Source organism: Ixodes scapularis, unplaced genomic scaffold (assembly GCF_016920785.2).
Source record: "Ixodes scapularis isolate PalLabHiFi unplaced genomic scaffold, ASM1692078v2 PGA_scaffold4__175_contigs__length_147842914, whole genome shotgun sequence".
Taxonomy (NCBI): Eukaryota; Metazoa; Arthropoda; class Arachnida; order Ixodida; family Ixodidae; genus Ixodes; species Ixodes scapularis.
This window is the reverse complement of record NW_024609879.1, coordinates 56066330-56081741: the sequence shown is the minus strand read 5'-3', so window position 1 is coordinate 56081741 and position 15412 is coordinate 56066330. Positions and strand designations below refer to the sequence as shown.

The 15412-nt window shown below is 44.3% G+C and overlaps 1 protein-coding gene across 1 annotated transcript in view; it reads left to right on the top strand.

The window, feature by feature from the left end:
- LOC8026942 (TBC1 domain family member 17) overlaps positions 1–15412 on the top strand; it is a 76951-nt gene that overhangs the window by 49142 nt on the left and 12397 nt on the right. Inside the window, exons 6-10 of the mRNA XM_002406729.4 lie at positions 68–265; positions 4112–4237; positions 6872–6975; positions 9128–9222; positions 10267–10383. Of these exons, the coding sequence (XP_002406773.4) occupies positions 68–265; positions 4112–4237; positions 6872–6975; positions 9128–9222; positions 10267–10383 (640 nt within the window). The remainder of the gene's footprint in view (positions 1–67; positions 266–4111; positions 4238–6871; positions 6976–9127; positions 9223–10266; positions 10384–15412) is intronic.

Genomic DNA, 15412 nt, shown 5'->3' with positions numbered 1-15412 from the left:
TCTAATTGATTTGATAGCTGGTAATTGATTGTCCGTGTAAACTGATGCCTCGACGGTTTGACCGCAGCGCTTCCTGGAGAGCCCATACGTGACGACGATGGACAGCTTTGCCAAGATGACGCAGTATGTGACCGGGGTGTCTGGGCCATCCCAGAACTACCACCTGTACAGCAGCGATGCGGAGGACTTCCAGCAGCCGGACAGCTTCACGGAACTCGAGATCAGCGAGCACGGTGGAGAGCCCGGCTTCGAGGTCGTTGTCAGGGTCGGTGCCTCTTGCAGATCCTCGTTCGGCGTTCGGGAACACTGGTCTTGGAGTTTTCTTCCTTGTTATTTGTTTTTAACCAAACCTAGCACACGCGTGTCCAGACTTTTTTTTGCCCCGTTTTCAAATATTGGATGTTTTGCTTACTTAGCAGTAGATTAGTTTGCCGGATAATCATAGTTCATCTGCTTTTGTTTGAGAAACAATAGTGAAAAATCTATTTTTAAAAGATTGTGCATGTGGCCAGATGCTATAACATATGAAGAATGCAGTGTTGGAAGCTCTTTCTAGAGTGGCCATTATTAGTGACTCTACAGCACATTGAAATTCAGTGTTCAATGTGTGGCTAAAGAGCAACAAACAATAGTTTGGTTGAAAATTTTTCTACTTATACTTCTATTGAAAAATATGTTTTCAACATTCTATGTTTTGCACATTTAGCTAGATGTTGTTAAAGAAAAGTTATTCTGTCTGCCCTAGATGCTAAGATATCCCCCCTGAAAATTTGCAGAAGAGTCCAAATACTAGTGTGTTTTGAGAAAGTGTTGTTTTAGCATCAACCTCAATGCAATATCAGCTTGCATAGATATTTTAGTGATATTATGACTCAAATATTATCCTTCAAAATAAGAAACATGGCAGGTCAGAATGAAAATAGCTCCTGATTTCAAGATCATTATTAAAAAAAAAAAAAAGTCTTTTAAGGTTTTTTTGTTTCCAAAAACTGATACGGTCCCTTAAAGTTTGGCATGCATGACTAGTCTCGAATGTTTTAGTTTTAGAGTACATGCTTTTTTTTTTGGAGAAGTAGAACTTTGAGGGGGCATTGCACACGTTGGCCAATTCTCTAATGCAGGGGTTTTCTAAATTTTCCTTCCTCAAGGGTCCCCCATCCAACTCGACTGAATGCTGAGGAATCCCCTGCCGTAAAACATGATGTAAAACAATAGAGCAATACAGAAGCCTATGGGCCTTGTACACAATAGGAGGCATAGTTTGGCTGATACACTCCGTGCGACGCGACTGTTGCGCCGCCGCGCGGCCGTTACCGAAGGTAGGCAGTGAGAACCCCAGAGAAAACGGAACCGAAACCATCCCAGATATGTTGGTACGCATTGAAGTCGGAGCGGTGCGTTTGCGCCGGGTTCACAGCATGAAGTGCTGCCGGTGCTGCGTCGTTAAGTACTTCAATAGTTATGCGTCGTATATCCTGGGGACAAAGCTTCACAGTTTTTCACCTCGCCAATGTTTTGTGGGACAGCGACAACGATGGACCCGTGCCGTACTACGCGAGAAATTTAGTCTCTCGATCATATCTGCCACCGTGTTGGCACGGCTGACATATTCTACACTGCCGTGTTGCGCTCTGCGTTTGTTTTCGTACCAGTGACGCCTACATGTGTTGTACCCGTGCCACATGGGCAACTCGAATGCCTTTTACAACGAATGACATTTGTGTGATCGGCGAATCATCTCGCAATCTGTCGCGCGTGGAATGCGCTACGCCCGGAGTGTCGCGCGCTGATTGGCCGTCCGCTCAAATGTCATTCGTTTTAAATGGCATTCGAGTTGGCCGTGTGGCACGGGTATCAGCGCCGATGGGACGAACTGAAATGCCATCCCACACTCGCGGGTATGCAGTGCCAATTTCGTTGGAGAAATGCCCTCCAAAGAAGTTTCGTCCCCATCGTACATGTCGATGATATTTCCGGACAAGTATGGCACGCAATCTGTACTTCATGTAGAAAGATTCGAACGGTAAAAAAAAGTGACAAATATGAATCTAAGGAAAACTACAATGAAACTCGGAATCACTGGAGAATCGACGATTGAGTATGGAAGTTTATGTGCTGTGCTTTCTTTTTTGATCAGCCTCCTTTCGGATGTGGAAACGCTGACACCCCGAGTTCTGTACACAAAAGTTTTTTTTTCTCGGCTTTAGAGCCACCTATCAGAAAGTGTTTCGAAGTGGGAGTACCTTCCACTGGTCCCTTCCTACCTGTAAAGAGTGCAGCTCCCACGATGAGTGGTATTACCTTGACAGCCTTTGACGTACAAAACTGGTTCCCATTTAGTTACGCCGCTCAAACTAAATTTCCACTTGGTTTTGGTATGCCACCTCTTTTTGGTATAATAAGTGTTGTGTCAAGTTACAGTCATGTCAAAGTACCTGTGTGCCGAAAATCAGCACCTCGCGCAACAGAACTTATTGCACAACAGCTGACCGCAAAAGCCTTTGGCGGCCAAACCATGTGTTGGCCGACAACTTTGTTTTCTCGGCTTTAGAACCCCCTTTCGTAAAGTTGTTTCAATTGGGAGTACAGTCCACTAGTCCCTTCCTACCTGTAAAGTCTCCACCTCCCACGACGAGTGTTACCAATGAGTTACGCCGCCCAAACCAAATTTCCACTTGGTTTCCCTATGCCACCTTTTTTTGGTATAATAAGTGCTGTATCATGTTACTATCAAGTCCAAGCACCTGTGTGCCCAAATCTGCACTTCGCAGAGCCCGGTTATAAGTTATAACACAGCATTTTGGGTCCAATATTGGATATCCCGTAGAGCTGTATTTCTTTATTCGTTGGAAACATAACTTGCACACCTGCTGACCTAATGAAACTTGGCCTGTTTCGTGCACAAACTTAGTGAACATATCACTCGCCTCCAAATATCATCGTTCCAGCAGTCCCGTTTACTGCGACGAGCGGAACAAATGTCTTACTCAGAGCAATTATGGTGGCGGCCCTCTTGCTTTTCGGAAAATCGCTCCAACCCCTTTTTCGGCTGCCCCCCAACTAGAGAAATTACTCTTAATAATGACTCAAACTCAATATATAAGAAGTGGAGAACAGCTAGATGCCCTTCTTAGGTCTGCCCCAGCACTCATGCAACGCCACCCTCAACTTATCGGCTCAAAAAGCAAAAAGTTTTGTCCGTACGCGCTTCCGCCGCCACAGCTTCGCATGCGAAAAGGCGCCGCAGGCTGCTGAACGCGCCTCACTGTCGAACGCCAGCTCCTCCGCTAGCGGCGCTAAGCGCGTTTTTCAAAGCGCCCCCTATAGTTCCCGCACGGAGCGTATAGTTATGCATCAATGGATGGCTTGAATCTGCTAAAAAAAGATAAAAGATGAAGATGAAATCAGTGCTGTTGCTAAGCTGATTCTCGGCAAAATGCGTTGGCATTTAGCGCGGGGTTTCCGACTTGGTAAAGAATGGGAGTTCCAACCTTTCAACAATTTGCACACTGTTGTATTGGAGAGCCAGTCTGTTCTTTCGGTTGTCGGCGGTTTAGGATGCAGCCGCCACTGCTTCCCCCGATCGCCGCCTACTGTCCGCAACTGTTCGCTCTGCATTTGCAAAATGTAGATCTTGCACCTCTGAACCCCTGAACATGGTCCGGGAACCCAGTTTGAAAGCCCACACTAAAATCAGCCTATCAGCATGTCATACTAACTTCTACTTGCCCCATTCTTGCCCACTGGCTTGGGGCTTTGCTACGACTATTGCGCCAATGATTACGTTGATTTGAGTGGCCTAAAAGTGTCGCTTTACATTAAAACTTGGGTCACAATTACCTGCGATGTATGTGCTTGAGAGAAAGCTGTCTGGAAGCCTCATGTGTGGCAGCCAATTCTTCGCTAAGACACTTAACCCGACAGAAGATTAATAAGCTCAACTTTGACTTCATACCGGTTTTAACTTCGAAGTGTGACTCTTGGGCACACAGGAAGAGCAGTTCTTGTGTATCTGCTGATGTGATGCCGCCAGTAGACTGAGGCACTCGCGAGTCATCCCCACTGGACCTCATGGATTGCGGCACTCTGCCGTCTGTTTCTCTGGTTGCAGACTCTTCCGAAGAGGCCCGATGTGAAGCGCAGCGACCCCTTGGGCCATATTGAGTGGGCCCTGTCCTACGACAACGAAGGGCGGGTGATGCACGAGCAGGAGCTTAGGGAGCGCATCTTCAGAGGGGTGAGGCCCATCTGCACTCCGCCAGGAAACGGCTTAATCACTTGGAACTGGGGTGTCCAAACACTTTTGGCTAAGGGCCCGAATTAGGCATTTGTTCGCAGTCTCGAGGGCCCGGAAGGAAAAAGAATCATTATAAACGAGGATTATAAACAACACATCTTGCACCAGTAGCAGCGGGTCTACTGGAAGCGGGCCGAGGGCTGGGCTTCTTTGGAAGGACCGCGGCCCACCACATGCCGGTCGAAAGACTTCTGCGGGCCGGGCTTTGGAAACCTCTACCTTAAAGGGACTCGGAATTCTCCAAAAAAAGCATTTTTTAAGTGTGTAGATAGGCCTCATAAGCCACAAAATTACCTTTCCTCGAAAAATTGTTCTAGCACGATAGCTGCGGTGCGAGATTTGCGTTTGTGCGACTCCAAAACATCTTTCTATATCTAAGTAGACGGCTCGAAATAGCAGCTTGTTTTGGAATTGTTCAAAACTCGAAACATGTCTTGCAATGTAAATACTGCACTCTTTCTTTTTTTTTTTTGGGGGGGGGGGGGTAGAAGGAAGAGGAGGAGGAGGAGGAGGAGGAGGAGGAGGAGGAGGAGGAGGAGGAGGAGAGGAGGAGGAGGAGGAGGAGGAGGAGGAGGAGGAGTTTCCTTCGTTGCATTTGCGTCCTGTCCACACGCTTAAAAAGATTTTTTGAAGCTTCAGAATCTCTTTAAGTCACCCCTTTGCTGTTGGCAATTGATTGATTAATTGACTGCTTGGCTGGCTACTGACCAGTTGGTTGATCGATTAACTTGCTGACTGAAAATCAATTGGTTGACAGATTGACTGGCTGACTAATGTGCTTGCCAGCCGGCTACCAACCTAATTGTAACAAGCGGATAAGTTACAAGTCAGGCGAAACAGAGGAACAAGAGCATGCGACTCATTCTTTCATTGTATGTAGGTTCTTGGCATAAATACCTACTGACACATTGCTTACTTGATTGAGTACATAATCTGGTGTCCATTGACATATAACTGACTGGTTTATTGACTGATTAACTTACCACCCAATATGCTGACCAATGAACTGATTGAGTTGTTAAGGGAGGACACTACTACCCAGGACGGCAAACATTTTAACTGTTAGCCTAATTTGTATGAAAATTACAGGGCATATTTGTAGCTAAGAAAGAGGATGACGTGCAAAGTTTAATGTTTATATGTGTATCCTTCAGAGTTATGTAAAAGTGCATCAAATGAACTTGTATAGAAAAGGTGATTATAATGACCAGTTCTTTTGGTGAAACATAGCATAATAATTGTGACATGTGGTTATGAAAATAAATTAAAAAAATTATAACATTTTTCATACGAAATAAAAATGTTAATTTTTTTTTTTTTTGTATTCATTCGGTTCAAGGTATTGCAGCTTTTGATAAAAAAAGACCATGAAAATGCAGAAGGTAAGCTCGTGGCCAAGTTCCTTACAAGATTTTACATCAATTCATTATGTGAGATAACCGAGCTTGAAAGTTAAGAAAGCTGTACTTCAGATGGTGCCAGCATGTCGGAAATAATTTATTCCGAAAAAAATGCTTCGGTTACAGGTGTGAAACTTTTTGATGGCTGATAAAACCACTCGTTATAAATGTGACTTTTAAAAAAGAATGGCAATTTTAAACGGTTCTTCTTAACAACCGTTTGATTGAGTTGATAACCATTTGATTGATTGGTTTATTTGCTAATGACCCCTCGATTGTTCATAGGGTTATAAATGAAAAGCTGTGGGGCCGCCAGCTTGACCTTGACAGGTTGTGTATCCCTGGCCTAGCAATTACCAGTTGTACAATACACTTTTGTTAGTTCGACCTCGGTTAATTTGACTTTTCATTTAATTTGATTGTGTTCAAAAGTCCCGGCGAGCTCCCATACATTTCTATGGGAGAAAAAGTTTGATAGTTCGAACACGGGAAGACTCCGCATCGGATAATTCTTCCTGAGCGAATGCGCGCGGGCTCTCATTGCACGGCACCACAGCAGAAAAAACCACCAACGTATGGTGAAACACGGGCCCTTTGCTGCAAAGCCAAACGTGCGCAAATACGTGTCTGCTCCTCTGCGCCACTGAGATGGACTGTAGTGAATAACGCGAGACAGCGCAACCAATCTGGCGTGGAGTAGCGCGGAGAACATAGCACGGGGTCGGACGCGGAGACAGCGCGCGCTCTCGAAGCGCTTTTCTGTAACATCAATTGTGGTCCATCTTGCGCGCCGGAAAGCGAAGGTTCTCTTTTCCTTTTTTTTTTTGTTTGTTTTTCTCTGTCGCCGACGGGCTGGCTGCCCGGTGCCAAAGTTTGCTCGTAAAACTTTTTTTTCATTTTTTTTTTTTTGTGATTTTTTTTAGGACGTGGCGTTTAGTTCCGCTGCTCTCTGAAGCGTGCTTTTGGACACGTGTTTTAAGCGCAGACGGCAACAGACCATTTGTGAGTACTTTGGACAATAAAAGGAAGTTTAATTTTAATCGTTTTGCTGTCCTTTTTTTTAATTCAGTCAGTCGGATAATTTGACCAAATTTCAAAATCCTGTCGAGGTCGAATTAAAGAATGTTTACTGTATACGTATCCACTGTTGTGTGTTTTGTTTTGGCCGGTCCAGGGAGTGGAGCCTGAACTGAGGAAAGAGGTGTGGACCTTCCTCCTCGACTACTACAGCTTCGAGTCGACCTACAAGGAGAGGGAGGCACGCCGGAAGTCACTCAAGTAAGTCTTTAGAGTGTGTGCACTTGTACGACAGACCAAACTCTTTGCTCACTTGCACTGAAAGATGAGAACCGGGCTGTGGTAGGAGGGTTTCACCTTGTGCGCCGATGCAGTGCATGGAAGCGGAATAGCAGGAACGTGCTTAAAGGAGTCATAAAATGCTTTTCCAACTTTTTCCTGTTTAACTTTCCTCCTCAACTCATAAGTCACGCATTCTACCAAACTGTTTAAAAAGACGGAAAGGGGGGAGTGCCCTCTTGCTCGAACTCTCGTTTGTGTACCCGGATAAGCCATTCTCCCCCTGGAATATTAGCCCGTCGCTCAAAATTCAGACAAAAGTTGCTTTCCCATCCCCGTTCACCCCTCAGCTGACAGTGCTGTGGAAGCTACGTGCTCGTTCGGTTAGCTACACTTTTGCCACGTGATCATGCTCTCTCGCGCATACCCACGTGCAGGTATTGAGGTCAGGTGATGAAAGGGAGGCGGCTGATTGGTCCGGCAGGCGCGTAGCTTCCACCACAATGTCAGCTTAGGGGTGAAGGAAATAAGTGAAATCCAGTGTCGTGTGACATTCGTTTGGGCCTGGTGACGCGCTGCGGGGACGCGGATGTATCACAGTGAAAAGGCAGAAAGCTTACGAAGGGAAGGAAGCACGAAATAGTCCGCTGTGTTTTTTAATTTTTGTACTGAAAGTCAGACTTTTGACTTTCTACCTTTTTTCTTTTGGCCCACTGAACGATGTGTTATTAGTAAAATCCCAATATAAATTGATTTATTCCAGCCCCATAATTCGTTTCATGGGCCCTTAACCCTTTTATGGTAGTCGCCGTGCATGTACGGTGGCAATTACAACTTTGAAAATGTCTTCCTAAATGCGAAACTGCGCTCATCACGGAAGATGTTGCTATTTGTTTTGTCTTTGGCGAGCTATAAATGTACTAGCACAGTGCCCTGCTTTTCTGCGTATATTTATCGTTTTGAAATTAAACGCTCCGCACACATAATACAGGCGAGATGGTCGCTGCCCGTGTCGCCTGCTCTGGCAGTAGTGGCAATGGAGCGCCGTCTCTTTCGATTCAGACTTTTAATGCCTCTCGGAATTGAATTCAGAGCTTGATAATGTGGAGGTTTGGGATAGTTGGTAATTCATGCTTGGATGGAACAGCGCAGATATACAGTCATACTCACAGGCACACAAGAAAAAAAACAGACTTGCAGCGCTGACTAACAACTCAGGAATATATTTCTTCTTCCTCAAATCGTCGTCATCTTCTCCTTCGCCGTTAAAAAGAACATTTTAAATTTTTAAACACCAGAAACCAAATAGCTAATAAACATAAATAAATAAATAATAAATAAATAAATGACAACTAAAATTTGAAAAAAAAAAGAAATTAAAAAATAAACGGAAATTCTCTTTTACTATTGGTACTTTGATGTTATCTCGAGATAATCCAATTCTTTCTTTGATAAAGCTAAGGATGGGGCGTTGACGGATTGCTTGTCCAACCTGGCTATTTTTTCAGCTTCAATAATTTCTTGTGTCAGCTGATTACCACTTCTGGCAATAACAGTGCAGTTTCTCAAGTCTGCTGAGCACCCACAGTCCCGTCAATAAATGCTGTAGGTTACCGGAAATTGCTCTGTGTATGTTATAGCGATGTTCTCGTACCGGTCACTCAGACACCTCCCGGTTTGCCTGACATGTCGGTGACGGCGCTTAATCAGCTGCCTCATGCATGTTGCATGCATGACAACCCTGTCGAAGTAAAATTTAAAAAAAAAAAAAACATGCATTGTGTTTGTGCTAGCTCTGCCGTGTAGCGTATCTACAAAACTTTCTCTGGACATGTTTTTTTTTGTTGTTGTTCAAAGTATTTGGTAAACGTTGGGCTGACTGAGTTTCCTCTTAGCAGAGGGCATATTTATTGAAGTCTATCGGGACGTTCCTGGCTACCCTCCGTTATAGCACACAGAGATCCAGTCGCGGCGATTTACGGAAATTAAACGAAGTAATAACCCTTTTTGTAATGCTTCTTACTAAAGTTGCCATGTTGAGTTTAAAGACTTGTTCAATTTGTGGAAGTGTGGCTTTTAATTTTGATGCATTAAGTTTTTTTCTTTTGTAACTGGGGTTTCACTGTCTGAACAGGGATGACTATTACCGCATGAAGCTGCAGTGGAAGTCGTTCAGCGAGGATCAAGAATCGAGGTTTGCGGACTTCCGTGAGAGAAAGAACCTCGTTGGTGAGTGAAATCCTCATTTTTGCAGTTGGTGCATTTGAATCTGTGATCAGGTCCATCAAAGACTAGTCTTGCAAAGTTAGAGTTGAATGGAGCAGACACAGAAACTTCAGTGCTAAAGGCACTCTGACACTGGCTCCTTATTGAAGGGGGGACTAATCAAATTCATCATATGACGGTTCGATTTGATTACCTAGTAGCAGTAACGAGTAGTGGCAGTAACAAGCAGCAGTAACAAGTACAAGTAACAAATGGCAGTAACAAGTACTGTAAAATCTCCCGAGTGGAGCGCTGATAAGTGGAATGTCCTAGACGAGTGAAACTCGGCTGAATGTTTATTTTGCTTACCATGTCCCTGGTAGTCGTTTCATCTTTGATTACTGGCAATTCTGCTATATATGGAAGAGTTTTCCTGGTCCTGTTCTGAGTACCGCATTGAGAGGTTCTTTAGCATGTTTTTTTTTTGTCTTTTGAATACTGCATCTCAGATAGAGTTCACAGTAAGTTTAGTAACAAATTAACCTAAGAGGTAGCCCCTGGGCCATTTCTAACCAAAATTTTTATGCTGATGTGCAGAAATGTTTGTTATTTAAGTTTTGTTCTCTTTGCTACATCTTTGTTATGTGTATGGTTACGTAAGCTAGTCTTGAAGGTCAGTGAAGAATTTTGTTAAAACCCTGAGCTTTTTTGTGCTACATTATGTTCCCTTTTATTTTAGCGAATAAAAAATTATCTTTAAATGAAACTAGTGAACTGTGTCACATTCCCTGTGTTCATTGTGTGCATCTAAATGTATCCCTAAATTGATTGCATCCTGCAATGGGTTTGGTCAGTTTTTCTAATAATCTTTCTTGGCCCCTCCTTTGAAGAGGAGTAACGTTTTTTTTGTAACATCCTTTTTTTTTTACTGTTTGTGCGCATGCTTCTACTTCTGTGTTTTCTTGAATATGCCTGTTACGCTGTTCTCATTGAGCAGTGGTAGCAAAAGTAACCGGTTTCCTCAAGCTTAAAGGCACACCCTTTATGTTCCCGCGGTGGCAAATGCAGAGAAGGACGTCAGCCGGACAGACCGTGCCCACGCATTCTTCCAGGGCGAAAACAACAGCAACGTGGAGATGCTGTACGACATCCTCATGACCTACTGCATGTACAACTTTGACCTTGGTAAGACCAGTCACCACCTGTCTTTATACTTTGCAAAATGTTCGCAATGAGGGAACGTCATATTCTAAAGTAGCAGCCAGTGGCCAAGTGTCCGATCGTAGGGCCCGGGGTTCCTCTGGCTTCTCCATCTCGACGAACACTTATCCGCCTTGAATGACAACCGAGAAACTCCTGCCTTCTTTGGCATTAGCTGCGTTTGATTTACTTGCACCTCCTGCACTGGTGCAGAAAAGTGTAGGGCAGTCTACTTTCGGTCATATCTCAATACACATATTGGAAGTAGGCTGCCCTACACTTTTCTGCACCGGTGCAGGAGGTGCAAGTAAATCTAATGCAGCTACTATTGTTACAGTTAAGCACTACAGAAATCTACAGGCTTTTGCTAGCAATAAAGCACACACTAGGCTGCATTTGGCTCATAAATCTCCACCATTGCACGGCTCAGAGATGGTAAAACAATGCTTAAAGGGGATCACTAGTTTTGGAACTTTTTCCCCTTATCTTTTTACCAAACCCTATAAAACTGACTTGTTGAATTTCAATTGTAGTTTACTTCTCAAGATAATTGTAACTCACCCACCTATGTTTGCAGGAACAATAGGAAAAGAATATGTTTAAAAAAATCACGTTTTAACGCATGGCTAGATAGTACTGCAAAGTATGAAGAATACAATGTTGGAAGTACTTTTCAGATAGCACCATTTTCGTTCACTTTATAACAGTTTAAAGTTCAGTGTTCAGTGTGTGGCTACCAAGCAATCAAACAGTAGTTCAGTATAAAAATTTCCTAAGCCTATATTGAAGTTCTGCTTTCAACATTGTATGATTTGCACATTTAGCTACACGTCACAAAAATTTACCGTAGTTACTCAAATCTAATGCACACTTTTTTTTCCCAAAAAATAGGTCCGAAAATCGTATGCGCGCTAGAATCGAGTATGGGGGGAGGGACCCAAAACTGCGCTACCACATCGCCATCGACATTTCAAAATGGCCACTCCATTGCGCGCTGAGAGGCTTAGAGCGTAGCCAGCGCTTAGCGTAGTCGTGTGTTTTTTGCGTTCTTATCAGCATGGAAGTTCCCACTGCAAAGACACGCCGTGTTCACCATGATGCTGGATTCAAAAGAAAAGTGATATTGTGCGCGGAGAGCGATGGAAATCTAGCCGCATCACGTGCGTTTAGTGTTCCAGAAACTTGCGTGCGGGACTGGCACAAGTAGGGTTACCAACTCTTCAATGAAGGGACTCGGGACGGGGGGACGGGGGGGGGGGGGGGGGGTTGCAGTGCAGTGCAGCGCAAAGGAGGAGACGGGAGATGCAAAGGGGATTAAACAAATGATGATGATGATAGCAGGCGCCCGCCACGATTTCTGGCTTGCCGTTGGTCTTCCATGCTAAAGTGGCTAAAGCCTCGCAGCCAACGCTAGACACCGCAGCATTGTTCGTGCGAAGTTCGAGTTTTGCAGCGTGGCGCGCATTGTTGGCCGTACGTTGGATCACATTTAGGATTTCTAAGTTCTAACTCAACCGTCTGGACTGAATCCGGGACCTATAGCTGTCCCGACAGGGACGATGCGGGACTCGGGACACTATTAGAACAGTCGGGACAGTCCCGCAAAATCCGGGACGGTTGGTAACCCTAGGCACAAGCAGAAAGAAAGTATTTTGGCCAGCAAGTTTCAAAGATGAAATGCTTTGGGCCGTTAACAGTGACAAAAAGCCGTCCGACAGCAATGACGAGTGATGCATACCACCACACGGGCGCTGCCCCGGACCGGCGTCGTGATAACGACCCTGCCGGCGAGAGACGGCGCCATTGATTTCATCGCAAGATTGACGCATTTGGAATAAACCTTTGTTGTTCCAAGTGAGAAAAAGTTAATTCCTATATCCAACCTACAAAATCTGGTGCGCGTAACAATCGAGGTCATCGCGGTTTTTTTTGTTTTTTTTTGACCTCGAAAAATGGGTGCACGTCACAATCGAGGGCGCGTTAGATTCAAGTAAATACGGTATATTTTACATCTGCCCTAGATGTTGAGGTATTCCTTCTCAAAAATCTGCAAAGTGCCCAAAATTTGTGTTTTGAAATAGCGCTGTTTTTTTTGCCTCATCTTCAAATAAATTTTACCCGCATACCGTATTTACTCGCATAATGAACACACTTTTTTTCCAAAAAATTTACACATATTTGGGGGGTGCGTTCATTACGCGGGGTAAAATTTTTACATTTTACACACTTCGTGCAAATATATTAGGTGCCAATATGACACGGCGAGGTACTGTGGCACGTTTCCACTGACGAAGGTGCACCCACTGCTGGTCGTGGGGGGGCCACAGTAACCATGCTTTGTAAACTGTGAACCTTTATAGGGCGCTTTTTGGTGTGCCTTTTGCCGAAGAAAAAGCGCCCTACGCAGCTCACTCAGCACGGAGAGTGACGCGACCGTTCTTAGACCTAACCACTTTTACGATTTCACTGTCTGGAAGCGGACCACAGATGACAGCATGTTTGTTGACATCGATGCATCCGATAGGCGAAGAATGTCTGGGGCTGGGCAATTTTTTGACCTAAGCTTTGTCGAGTGTTCGCGTCGCTTGGTCTCACGGTCGATAACTTCCGTAACTACGCACTTGGAGCCATTAGGGGAGCGGCTTGGCTTGGTTTGGTTTGACTTGGCCTAACTGCTTGGTCAGGCCAAGCGGTCAGACCAAGTTGGATACAGTTCGAGACTCGCGGAGCCGAAAATCGAAAGTGTGTTCAATAAGCGAGGGAAAAAAAAAGTCCAAATGTTGGTACTCGTACCCGTTGTGGGGGGTGCGTTCATTATGCGAGTTCATTCATTATGAGAGTAAATAGAGTAGATATTACTAATTTATATTTTGACTCGAATATTTATTAGCAAAATAAGGTACTTGGCAGATCAGAAGGAAAAGAGTGTTAGATTTGAAAATTGCCATTTCCAAGAAGACAACTTTTTTTTTACTTTTCGGCCCTGACGACCCGTGTCTCCTCGTAAAGTGCAACTCTGCTTCATTTTTGTTGTTGAAAACCATGCAGTTCTCTTCAGCATCACCTAGGAAGACCAAACAACAAATATTATGACCTAGTTCTGTCTGAATGTTTCTTAAAGGGATACTTCAACGAAATTTGAAATATTCCCGTCGTGTTCAAAAGTAGGTTGAATATGATCCACAATATCCGTAAATGACAATCGCACGTTTGTATTTTGAGCCTGGTGGCTGTATTTTTTGTTATAAACGGCCTACTCTGGCAAGCGCTCGGTGAAGGCCCAGCGGAGACCACGTGACCTCCAACGCAATCGTGACGTAGGTCGTCTCAGGACAAGCAAAGGTACGGCGAGGCTGACGTCGAGAGGATGGCCTAGTTGTTCCAGCCACCGAAGCGGCTGCTTTTGTACGAATTTTGAGTGACGGGTTAATCTTCTGTAATCTTGTAGGGGGACAATAGCTACTTCTGCAACACACAAAAGGCATTCTCGGGAAGAGGGGAGTTTCTCCTGCCCCTCTTCTCTCGTCGTGGCCGGAGGCGAGACAACTTCCGTCACTCGCTGTCAAGGTTCCTAGATGGGCATTACAAGCGAGGCGTTAGCGACATCCACCAGGTGCTCTTTGCTAATCGTTGAATTCGTTTTCAAATTCCTTTTCGTGACTTTTTAACAAGTTATTGGTAGGTTCGATGTGAGGCTGCTCCTCTGAACACAAATAGACCAAAAAATGAGCACCGAAATTTTGTTGTAGTATCCCTTTAAACGGTCCAGTAAACTTAGCAACTTGCCAAGTTGCTGAAATCAACTGACTTGAGCGGGCGAATTGAGGCGCAACCAACAGTGCAGTCAAGACTGCGGCGTGGGCGTAGCCAACATTGAGCTAAATGTCATCACCATTGCCCCCTTTTGCTTGGTTTTACGTCTCCGGGCAAGCGTAACAGGTGACGTCAGCAACGTTTCTTCTCGGCGCTCAGCGATGCAGTAATGCATGCTCCCATAGCCATATTGGCTTGGCTTGGTGTGGCTAGGCCGCTTAACTGGCTGGACCACCTGCCGATTCTATCGCATGCTACACCGGATCCTTCTTCTTCCCGACCACGCACATGGAAGATAAAAGTGTTAAAATGCAGACAGGTGCAATTTAATCCTGGCCAGCATTATCGCGAGGCTTTTTTATACTCCCAGAGTTGCCGGACTTTTTAAGCATGTGGGAAACCCTTTAAATTAATCAGTTCCAGAGGTTACATTTTGAATTACCACGCATGTTTTCCCATAGATTTGTCTGTGTAATTGCCGTGATCACACCCTTGCTTCAAACTAACTGAAAATTTTAATAGAGCGACTGAACTGCCAAGAGTCGACATAGTGGATTTTGCGTTCAAAGCAAATTTGAAGCAAATAGTGGTTTTGGTTGAATATTTTCTAATCAGATATATTGAACAAGCCTTTCACTACTGTTGTCCCATGCTTAAGGGGAGACACCCCCCTGGGAAGGTCAACTTTTGAACCCTTGGCTTAAAATTAATGAATTTTACAGTGTAGGCTGGTGGTCATGCTAGAGGGTGCATAAAAAAATTTCAGGTCTGTCGGTTAGATGGGAAGGAAATCAGGGCAGCTTCTATCAGCAACACCCCTACATTGTTTAGTTAATCTTTCATCGGAAAACTATCACAATATTCAAGATTTTTATTTGCTAGATATGTGGCAGAATGCCTAGGAGGTGCGCCTATGGAAAGTTTCTTGTAAAATGTCATTGATTTCTATCAATTTTCTCTTCTGCAAAATGGGTCAACTTTTTGGTCTTCTGTGTTTCTGACAAAATGTCAATATTTTTTATAAAAGACATCCATAAAGTGAAAAACAAACTCCGTAGGCACATTCCTTATTAAATTTCAGTCAGGAAAAGTGAAGAACGAGCCTTCCCTGTATTTCCATTATCAAACGATAGATTGACTAAAATGGAATTTATACCAAAAAGTGGAACGGAGAAAAATGTGTTCAAAGTGCTGCAAAACC